Source organism: Papilio machaon, chromosome Z (genome assembly GCF_912999745.1).
Source record: "Papilio machaon chromosome Z, ilPapMach1.1, whole genome shotgun sequence".
NCBI lineage: Eukaryota > Metazoa > Arthropoda > Insecta > Lepidoptera > Papilionidae > Papilio > Papilio machaon.
The window spans coordinates 8,742,773-8,755,073 of NC_060016.1; the positions used below are offsets into that span (position 1 = coordinate 8,742,773).

Sequence of the window (12,301 nt, forward strand, 5' to 3'; positions counted from 1 at the left end):
ATGTTTACACGTAACAAAACATTCAACTTAATGATATAAATCTATAATCGAAATCGTGAGTCTATAAGCAATGTTACAATTGCCCTCATAAATAATATCATGGCAAAATATACAAAAATACTAACTGTCTAATTTAGATCCTCATTTTAATGATTTGTTGAAACACCTGCTGTCTTTGTTATAAAAGTAATACAAGTGATAAAACGATAACAATCACGCAAAATAAAATGACCGATAATTTGATAGAAATTTATCAAACATGATAAATTTCTTTTTAGGTGTCCTTATTTTGTTAAATTTGTTACTTTGATATTACTTCTAGTATTCTGTTAATGGATTTTTAAGTCTTAATGGATAGTAATTTTGCAACAATTAAAGTTTAATCTTCTAACACAAGCTAGCTAATAAAACTTTTATTCTCCATCGAAGAATTGCTTTAATAAAATAAGAAACAAAAGCTAAAAAGTTACATAATTAAATCCTAAGGAGATGTCATAAACTATAAATCTTTCGATTTTTAATATCACTTCAAAAAAATATTTGAAGTAATTTACAAAAAAAAAGCTAAATACAACATTCACAGATAATAATAACAAATGATATTTAAAGTAACAAAATTTTCTTTTATTCCAGAAGCGACATACTGGACTATCGGGACGAAGACCAGGTATGTACTGCTTCAAATTGTTTTCATTCACTAAAGCCCAGTTTGATCGACCTTGAGAATATTTAACTAGCCAGTTTGTAACCGTAGAACTTCACTGGACACTTGTATTAACAGATATTGTCATCCCTCTCATTCACTATAACAAAATAGAGACTGCAATATCTATTAATACAACAGTCAAAACCCACTATTATATAAAAAACTGATTCTCGATAAACCACATGTTTGCCTACCTTTTATTTAGCGACATCTCATTAGCCACCATAAACGGTTACCTATTTCGAACTACCAAAGATCAAACAATTACACTGGCCATAAAAATAAATTGCACTGATGTTAATAACATCAGCTGTCACTGTAAAAACTCCTCGAAGTCGGACAAATAAAAAGTAGCAATTGGCGATTTAATCGACTGACGATTTGAGATCGTTTAGGCTTTTAAAAATATATACCAACATCTATACTCAACGTCAAATTAAGTAATGCACTTTTAAATTTTCAATTCCTCTGAAAGCATTTAAAAGCTAATTACGAAATAAAAATATTTTTATAGAATATATCATCAGCTTCCTTTAAAGCTATATAATCTTGTTTAATATTAATAACTTACCTAAATTAAAAGATAAAAACCAATAAGGTAATCATTTCATAACTCTATCTTTTTAAATTTGAGAAATTAGATATTTCAATGTATACTACTTAGTTTTAACGTCGAGTGTAGTGTAATTGGTGTTCTGTAAAGTTGTCATTTATAAATATGTTTCGAGAATGGTTCAAATGTTTGTCCGAAAAGTGACCGATCTTGTCCGAAGTTGGCGTAAGGCTTCCGCGCAAGGCGCAGTGGGAGCAGTGAACTGAAGAGTGCACTGTATCCTTGAATATCGCCTCTATGAGAATAGAGCGTTAGAATGAGACGGCAATAAGCACCGCACTGCTGACATTTTAATACGGTGACGTCATAAATATAAATCAAACTAAATTTTATAGAAAATAAAATAAAATGTTATCATTGTAACATAAATATATATATTATAAATTGCCAAATATACAGTAAACTTAGAGTTTATGTAAGACAAGTAATAAACTTAACTCCATAATGTTAACTTAAAACGTTTATTATGAAGTTAGTTAACTTCATTATAAAGTAGATTCTTTGTAAAGGCTTGAAATCTATCATCTCTTTCTTCCGTAGTGTACAATGCGATACAATGTTCTTTTCATTATAATACTGTGACGTGCAATTATCAACATCTAGTAAGAAGTATTATAGATAGATACGGCTTTTAATTGTGGTCGGTTAATATCGACGGGAAAATTGTACCTGAGACAAGTTGCAACAGGCAGCACGGCAGCGGCAGGCTCTTCAGTTATGCTTTTAGCTTAGTGTAGGGTGGTACTGAATACAGTACGTGAGTGTATCGTCTTAATTTCGGACGGACAAAAAGTTGGGACATAAAAATATAATGCAGTGATATTTGTGCTTTTAAGACTGTATACTGATCTCAGTTAAGGTATTTTTGTATGAGAAAAAAACAACGATTTCATTTAAATTCGATACATAAATGTTACTCTTACATTGCGGAGCCGGTTTTTTAAATTTGTCTTTTTTGATATACGAGCATGTTGATGACTTACCTTGCTACAACGTTTATTGTTTTACAAAACACAACAAGTAAGGTTTTTTATAACTGCATGGTGTATATATTTATATCTTCATAACCCTTTTGTGGCGCTTCCTTAATGATATTTATTATTTATTTTCAATGAAATATAAGATTTATTTGTTCCATTGTGAAAACCGTTAATATTAATTTCTCGCCTGCACCTGTCTCAGCCGACTTATAAAATAGGAAGCCTGGCTAGACACAAGAAAATGAAAACCTGTTAGCTTATGTTCAATTCACACGCGAATATTTTCTATGTTGGCTTACTGATAAAGGTGCGTGTTTACAAAAAGAATATAAAAACAATAAATTAACAAAACTAGCGGTGATCTTTTTCAGCTACATGTTTTGGAATTATTTTTTAGTTTGGCCTTAGAATATAAGCAAATTTTGTTTTTTTTTAATGTAATCTTTCGTAAGCATGTGTTTTAATATACAGATATCAATGCGTTAATTTGGTTTTTGTATGACAAAAAAATTAACTCTTGCAGATTTAGTAAAATATTATTGGGATTAATGTGATGAAATATATATAAAAATATACTATTATAAATACTATGAGTATATTTTATTACGGTTTTTTTAAACTTGCAATTGTTCTCGCCATTTATTTAATGATTATAAAAATAAGACTTGATACGACTATACTTACATGTCTAGAAATTGAAGAAAAAAAATATATGTACTTTGTTTATCTGTGTGTAGAAAATCGATTGGCAATGACCGTGCTAGTTAAACTGACTGCACTAACCTACCTCTCCGTATCAAAAGTATAATTTTTCTTTAAAGACGTTTCTTGTATGTATTTTTAACCGATTTCCAAAAACAATTTACTCACAATTTGCCTGTATTTTTTTTGTGTGTTTGAGTGAGTAGTCAGGATTCAATGCTTTTTCTTATGTGTTGTTATCGGTACTATGATATGGCCAGTTAACACTTGGCATGCGGGCAACTTACGTTTTTTCCAGTCTGTCAATAGAGCGCGGGTCACGTAAAAATACGTATTTAGTAGATTTGTAGTGGATAACCTAACCTAACCACCACAAATCTACGAAATACGTACAATTAAGTTGCATTTTTCCTTACCACAAGTTCTGATTGTCGAGTTACTCAGTCTTTCACCGAGTTATTTCTGCTTCAATCGAATTCGTAGCTCTAGAACGTACAAGGCGTTTTATCAATTTGAACGCTGCACGCGTAATTCGGGTGCGAAGTATGCCCGCATGCAAAGTGTTAATAGGTTATTATAACTAGTATATTATATCAATCCCGACATAACTTCCTTTTTGCAACGAGCAAAAAACAATAACGAGTAGGCACTATATACGAGTATGTATATCTAATGTGAAGCGATAAGAACATTTTACTAATATTATAAATGCGAAAGTTTAGAAGAATGAATGGATGTTAGAAGGTATCTTCGGAACGGTTCAACGGATTTTGATGAAATTTGGCAAATATGTAGAACATATTCTAGATGAAGGTCCAAATTCAATAACCTATCTCGATCAATCTGTCGACTTTGCTTAACTCAAGTATTTTAATTACCATTTTTTTCCTTTCAAATATAAACAATTATTTTAATTAAAACCATAATTTAATATCTATTTAATCGAACTAAGGATAGTAGCAATCTGAAATCCTGATCCATTGTTTAAATTGATCTATTAATGCGATTGGTCCATTTTTATCATACAAATTGTTGATTATACTCATACAAAAAGAAAAAAAAGTAACGTTCGGATCGATTATTAATTTTAGCCGTCAATGGATCCCAACATTTGAAACATTAATTTTAATTTGTTTGTTTTACTATAATAATTTATCTATTTAACTATGATCATTCAATTTACAAAAGAGTTTAGAGTACTAATTTTTTGTTGTAAAAAGAAATATTTAATGTATTTTAATCAGGATATTATTAGATAGGTCAGAACTTAAAATAAAGTAATTAAATTATACATAATATTATCTATGTTCTTGGATAATTATTTAAATACATAACCGCAAGGACGGCCAGCTAAAAGCTTGTATTAAATTCCATATGCAAATTAAATATACGGATACCGGAGACAGGTGAGTTTATTGTAATAACTTCCACATCGAAATCGGAACGTCGCTCGAAACAAAGATTCTCACAGGAACCTATACCCATTTTTTTAAACACATCCGGTCCTTTTCTTATCGTTACTGATAATATTTACAACTTTTACACATTCAAACCTATCACAAAGGTGTGCTTATGTTATAAAACAAAAGAAACTCGTAAGAGCAAAGGCCAAAGAGACGTTGTGATAACAATGAATAGATTCAGATATGAAAATATTGAATGAATTTTTCATAAGATATTTGGAAAGCAAAAAAGATTGTAACTTTTGCTGTAGTAATTCAAAGAAAATATTTACATTTTAACATTGGACTATAATATTCTTTGTTTTTTAAGAAAAATAAATCAAAATCGTTAACTTAAATGTATTTTGGAAAATAATTTTGCAAGCTTGCAAGTCATTAACGTCTGATGAGTTTTCTAATATTTTATTTGTAAAACAAAAAACACTGCATAATAAGTAACTTTCAAATACGAGCCCACAGTCTATCCTCGCCTTCGAGGATCGATAAAAGACAATCTCTAGAAAAAAAGACAACACTAACAATTTTACATTAATTTAAACCAAGTAAAGTCTTAACTATTTTTACTGAAATGATATATTTCTTAAGTACATTATACCTTGATCTTAACCATAAAAAGGTATAAGATAAAGCGGTATTTAAAAAAGGACTTTAACAATGTAACAGTCCTTCGCTATCAGGATTCAAAGAATAGTCAAAGGTAATCTATAAATAACAAAGTTGCAGAATCTACTTCTATATTTAGATCGCACCCTTGTCCCGACTAGTCTCAACCTGAGACCAATACAGGACCGGTCCAGTTCGTCACCAGTTTTAAAGTCTTCGCTTAAACGGAACCGGCTGATCGAAAACTCGAAAGAGACAGCGTGACTGGTTTTTTTCGCAGCAACCAACCGGTCGATAGAAATAAAAGTCGGCAATCGATACAACTTCGATTGGACAAACATTACGATTCATCTCTTCCAATGATGCGCAAGCAACAATTTGAATAGTTTATTTTGCTAAAATAGTAAAAAAAACTTACAAATTAATTAAAATATATAAACGTCTTAAGCTTGTTTACTTAGATGCATTAGCCACAAGTAAACCGGGATTCAGTCCATAAAAAATAATTCAAGTTATATTTTATTTTTAAAAAGCAAGTCGTTAGTGGTAAACATGAGAAGTAAATATAACTGTATTCGTGCAATTCATTTGGAAGAATATTTTTACGATACCATAACCTGATAAAATGGATAATAAAGTTTTGATAAAAATATACTTTAGTCGTTTAGAGTAGGTCACTGGAGCTCGTAACATGCGGACAGTTAAGTTGGCACATCGGTGCCGCGGCCTGTTAGATCTCTGATAATGATCCTACCAATTCTGGCAGCTTTAACTAAACTGCGGATAAGTAAAAAGCTTACTGAAAAGTAAACTACACTTTTTATTACGGAGGGGAGGGGGAGGAGATCTTCAAAAGATACCTTGTCTTTTTACTATGTGAGATTTCTGCTCACTAACACTCCCTCGGTGGCCGTCATGAAGTGCGACTGCGAGGTTCCCAGGATCACCACTATAGCCACGCACCGGGACCTAAATAAACCAACATAGATATGTAGGCTACCAATTTATAACAGAGCTTTGTAAATATTATAAACTTCACCAATCATGAGCAAATATCTTCAACATCATCTTCTTTTATTGTAATAAATCTGCATAAAAAGGTTAATCAATATTCGATCTCGAATCATTTTTGCTTATCAGTGGAAATTTTAATTAACAGTTTTAACTTATTTGATTCAAATTCAACCTATCTAAAGTTCGCAATAGCATGATGTATATTTAGATGTGTTTAGAGGGCGATCGAATAACTAAAATATTCAGTTTTACAAATAAATTAAAAAACACTTAGTATCGATCTAAAGGTCCGGATATTAATCTTGATTGTTATTTGCATTTACTTACAATGTATACAAACAATACATTTTTTATTTTACCACCTGCGAAGCGAAATCCTATTCTTGTTTTTGATTGCATTGCGCTGGCTTTTATAATTCAGTTATATATTTTATATATGTATTATAGAGGTAGTTAGAGAAATATTTTTATGAAACTAAAACAAACAATATAATTTACTAGCTTTTGTAAATCCGCAACAGCTAGTAAACCATAGGGACAGAGACTAATGGTCAGCTTAAGTGAACATAAAGACGGATACACTTCAATTTAATTCAAAAATAATACTTTTATAGCTTAGGATCCCAATGTGAATTGTAAGAAGGATTCTGACAATTTCTTTCGTAGATTATTTTGTAATATTACTCGCCTTTAAACAAATCATAACCAGTGAACATGACGATGTTACAATGTTTTTCAATTAAAATGGGTCCGTCGTTTTTTCCTAATGAATTAACAAAAGAATAGAAAGCTTCGTTAACACTACAGATTTCTCTACGTACGCATATGGAAAATGCCAGGACACTAGAAATCAGGTCGTGTTAATCAGGAGTTAATTAAGTGTCAATCGTTTATTTATGAGACTCGTTGAGCAAACATTAAGCCAGATTATCTTGTGGTATTGAGTAGTGTCATGAATTTAACTAAATTGACTTTAAGTTACATTTAAAAAAATAAGTACCTTCACATGAATTACTTGATTAATAATTTAAAAAGAATCTGAATGTAAGCTTTAACCAAAGACTTATGTGTATAGCTTCAAGCAACAAATTGTTGTTCTAAAACTACAATAGAAATATTACATAATTTAGATCAATAAGTTTTAAGACCTAGATTTTTTAAATTCCATCCACTTTCGACATGCCGCTTTTTATATCTGATTCGTATAATAGACATGCCTATTATCCAAATGGCGGCAATCATTGTTATGTCACACATAACCTTTAAAATCTGTTGCATAAATAATTAAATATTAAAAAAAATTATTAAATTCCAAATTAATTTAGTCGTCATATTTATCAAAAAAACATCTCATAAATTTAGAAGAATTACGTCACGCTTAACCTATTTATTTATCCGGGACATACAGACAAATCTTTTCATTTCTCCTTTTTTTCTACGGTGAAGTACTTTTTGATAAAAACAAAATAAAATATGTAACCCCACCATTTCAAAATAGTCATGTATTCCTATTGATAGAAGTATTAAGGATATATAAAGGAGTCAGTGACCTCGCGATCTGAGCAGACTTACATTTTATAGTGTTTCCCGGTGGAAGTAATCAAGCGAGCTGACCGCCGGGTCTGCGCAGTTTTTTCTTATGATAACGAGTGATATTAACGAGTCAAATACGGTTGCAAGCTGTTATCGTTTTGATACGGCTTCGTTAACTTCCAGAAAGCGTATAAATTTTTATTTTATTATTGACTTTTAGTTCACGTAAGATTTTTTTTTATTTTTTTTTTATAATGCAATGTTTTAATGTGTTTTGTAAGGCTATGGAAAAAGTCTTAAAAGTTAAAAAAAAGAACGATTTCTTGGAGCTATGAAAACTCGAGTGAGTCTTGTTACACTAACATTTTTAAATCTCTACAAATGTTTAACCAGAATCTGATCTATAATTTAGGACCGCTGCGGGAACAAATATAAAAAACTAGCTTTTACCCGCGACTCCGTCCGCGTGGAATAAAAAAAATGCACACAAGATAAAAAAGTTCCTATGTCCGTCTCCTAGTTCTAAGCTACCTCCCCATCAATTTTCAGCTAAATCAGTTCCACCGATCTTGAGTTATAAATAGTGTAACTAACACGACTTTCTTTTATATGTATACATATATAGATGTATGTTACTAATGTTATAAATGTTTACATGGATGGATGGATGGATGTTTGTTTGAAGGTATCTCCGGAACGGCTTAGCGGATCTTGAAGAAATTTGGCACAGATGTAGAACATAGTGTGGAAGAACAGATAGGTTACTTAATAAGTTTTTTTTAATTGCGCGGACGGAGTCGCAGGCGATAGCTAGTATTTATTTATATAGAAAGATCAGTAGAAACATCCGACTTTGTCTGGATGGTCAGTACTTGCTCATCGATGACACAGTGTTTTTAAATACTTCATGTTATTGTTACGAGAATAATTCGAACGAAATAAGCAACGAGGCCACGGTACTTTAGCTCTATTTGAGTGCTCTTACTCACGTAGTTAGCAGTGTGTCTCGACGATACCTACGTGATATTATGTTTGAAGTAAGCCCGCCGATTTAGCTTACCATTCATATGATAATCGTTCGTGGAAAATTTATCACATAACATTGGTAGTAAAGAGAGATTTTATCTTTATCGAACTAATTTCTTATCAAGAGCTAACACTCTAATAAATTCCAACCTTGACCTAGCTATAAGTAAGATATAAGAGATTTTCTCGCTCACCTTATAATGTCACCAATATATAGTAAACTTCGTCAGATTATAAACGGAAATTGGCAAATTGTAGCCTGAAAAATTATTCACAATTCTTAGCTTAAACTGTCGTAGTCGGATTATAAAGGTTTTGCTGATGTTGTTCTTAAATCTTTGACAAACAAAAATAAAAATAAAACTACAGATAAATTTCGTGACTTGAAATATTTATTTATTTATTAAAAAAAATATATATATTTTTAATTAATTATTAGTTTTATTAGTTTGGATGGATGGATATTTGTTTGAAGGTATCTCCGGAGCGGATCAATGGATCTTGATGATATTTGGCACAGATGTAGAACATAGCCTGGAATAACACATACTTATTAAGTTTTTTTTGTTTTAATTCTACCCGGATAAAGTGGCGGGCGACAACTAATATAATTTTTAAAACGAATTACGCCACATTAAATTTCTCATATTTTAGCAAAGTATAAATGCGACATTTATTGATAATTAATTAAAAAGTTTAGAGTATTTTTATAAAAATCAAGAATATACCGATTTGATTATCTATCCATTACATGATTTCACTGTTTAATATGTGGTAATTTTGTTAAAACTAGATTCATGTGTAAGCTAGTATATCCCATTATTCAATACATAATTGTAAGTCTAGTCTAGCGTAAGAATCATCTAAATTAATAGAACAATCGTTCCCCTAAGATTAATGCGTCTTTGAGTTTGTTTATATTTTGTCTTAATTATCTATTCTGTACTAAGATTATGAATTTATGACTAACTAGCTGTCGCCCGCGACTCCGTCCACGCGGAATCAAAAAATAATAATAAGTAGCCTATGTGTTCTTCCAGACTATGTTCTACAACTGTGGTAAATTTTATAAAGGTCCATTGCGACGTCCCGGATGTTTGTTTGAAGGTACAAACAAACATCCATCCATCCATTTCGTCAAATTATAATTTGTTGTAACTAGTAGGTAATGAAGAAGCGAATTTTCGTAGCATACATTTAAAAAAATAAGTTTGATAGTAAATATTTTAACTGCATTTGAAACATGTAGCGACGAAACCATTACATATGCAAATAGAATCCTAAAGAGCTTGTGTTGACCACAACCACTGTCCTTTACTGTTTAATACAGAAGGAGTGGGATAGGATATTTGTGTATCCATGAGTAGGTGGGTATACGTGGGAAAATAACAGACAGGGGCGCGTGGGTGCTTCACACAATTCCTAACTTCAATGACTATAGAGTCACGATACACAATTTAATATTCGTGTTGCGTTTGTAATTTTTTTCATGAATATAAATATAGCGTCTTTTATAGACCAGGCATCTAGTTAGTAAATCTTCTATCTCAAATTAAAAACATTATGGTTTAATTTTACTAATAATGTCAGTTGTTTCAATATTATCTTAATTTAAAAATAAAACACCACGTGACATTTTCAAGGGTTAAACGCTTCACATTTGTTTAAAATAAGCTACATAATATAATGAAGCTCCCTAAGTACCTATTTAAATGCAGTGTTAGAATATTTAAAAAAATTTACACCAGCACGTTAAAATTTTAATCTTATCACGATATAAACAAACCGTGAGCAAAACATCCAGTATAATAATGACTGTACTGATGACTCATCGCATTATTATTACATGTACTTTTTACTACACCGTTATAATCCGTTTGGTTCTCTCGGTTAAACTAATGATAGTAACCCTTAAATTAAACGAAAATAAACCTTAATAGAAAGGAAGAAAACATACAAAATGCACCTTATTTAAGGATCGTTGAGCAAGGAACCGATCGACCAAGTATTTATTTCTTTTTAAACAATGCAGTAGAAATGGTCACGGGAAATGCCCGTCGTAATAGTCTCAGACGGTTTGTCAGGCTGATTTGTGTTATAAAGCAACCTAAATAACAAAGGAACTGTGAACAAACTTGTCGCGTACGCAGCAGACTTAAACCTTTTCTTAGTATTATGTGAACAAACAATATAGAATTCAGATCTCCGGAATCTTTTAGGTATTAACTATCATAATTAAATCAGTTTCATCTGAATTCATTTGTAATTAATTTACTTTTGTAATTCAACTATAACTAAAAATTCGAAAACTGAATCAAAACATGTCACTAGATGCTTAGAATGATAGGAACCCGTATCTGCACAAATGGCTCCGACTATTTAAGAATACAAATTCACAGTATCATGAAAATGTTTACTAGTTTTTATTTTGTTTCTGGGCTTATTCACAGCTTTTGTCCTTTTTAGCCGACTTCAAAAAGAAGGAGGTTATCAATTCGACTGATTTTTTTTTTTTTTTATGTGTGTTATCATCACGTCTCTTACTCTTTTCTATACAAGGCTACTAGATCCTCTTTAACTCTTCATGTTAATGAGTATAAAAACGCACTGGGACATTAGTTGACTTGCTAGTTCCTCTGCTTGATACATTTATAATGTTAACAAGCCAATCTACACCTGAGCCATCGTAATTTACCTAAAATTGTAGTGAACGAATAACATCTTATTATAAAATAGGCGTTTCCATTAAGTAACAAGCAATAAATCAAAATGCAATTTACTGTACACGTACTTTTGCGAGTGTATTCTGTAATTATGTTTAGTAATAGAAGTAAGGATGCGTTGCATCATATTTTATGCTAATTACCGTTTCGATGCATTATTACAACAATAGACCGACTATTTCGTTCAGAGCGCATTAACCGATTATTATCTGTTCCGTTTCAGCGATTCTTACTTTCTTACGTATAAAAATGAACATTTTTTTATTACCAAGTGTAAGTAAAGCATATTAAAATTCTGTGCAACTTGTATTGCACTCCCGACAGGAGGTGCTGCACAAATTTTTATACAAATTTTATCGATGATACGATGACGATAATCGTCGCAAATATTCGTGCTAGTCCCACACGCTCGGATTCTTAGTGGCTTCGTACAAAATCTCAAATTTCATCTTCTATTTATTTAAAAACTAGCTTAGCTAGCTAATTTTCTCCGTCACCGAAAGATCAGATGATAGGCAAAAGTATAAAAATATAACATACAATGTAGTCCTGGCTTCAAACAAAGGAGAAAAGAGGATAAGAAACAAAGGAGTTTATATATATTTTTTTAATAACACGTTAAACGACAAAGCACTTACTAATGTATGGTCGTTAATTCAAATTCTTTTGTGATGATAGATGTATCAGACGGTTTGTGTAGTTTATTATATAACCGCTTCGTTCGTGTGTTATGCTTTAAAACTTAACAAATACATTTTCAAATGTAAAGCGAAGTATAGACTTAGATTGCAATAACAAGATTCAGTGTTACGATAATCCACACTTATTTAATAGCATTAAAATAGAATGCGGTTACGTTAGCCCTGTATTGTGTATGTTTTCTTACCATCGCATAAACAGCTGATATTGTACATGTATTAGTATTCTGTGAATTGTAA

General features: G+C 31.2%; 1 protein-coding gene across 2 annotated transcripts in view; it reads left to right on the plus strand.

Annotated features, from left to right (window-relative positions):
* The window catches only part of LOC106717236, a 50,364-nt gene that overhangs the window by 13,971 nt on the left and 24,092 nt on the right, over positions 1–12,301 (plus strand). For both annotated transcript variants that reach the window (XM_045686278.1, XM_014510993.2), the window contains exon 4: positions 634–667. In XM_045686278.1, the coding sequence (XP_045542234.1) occupies positions 634–667 (34 nt within the window). The remainder of the gene's footprint in view (positions 1–633; positions 668–12,301) is intronic.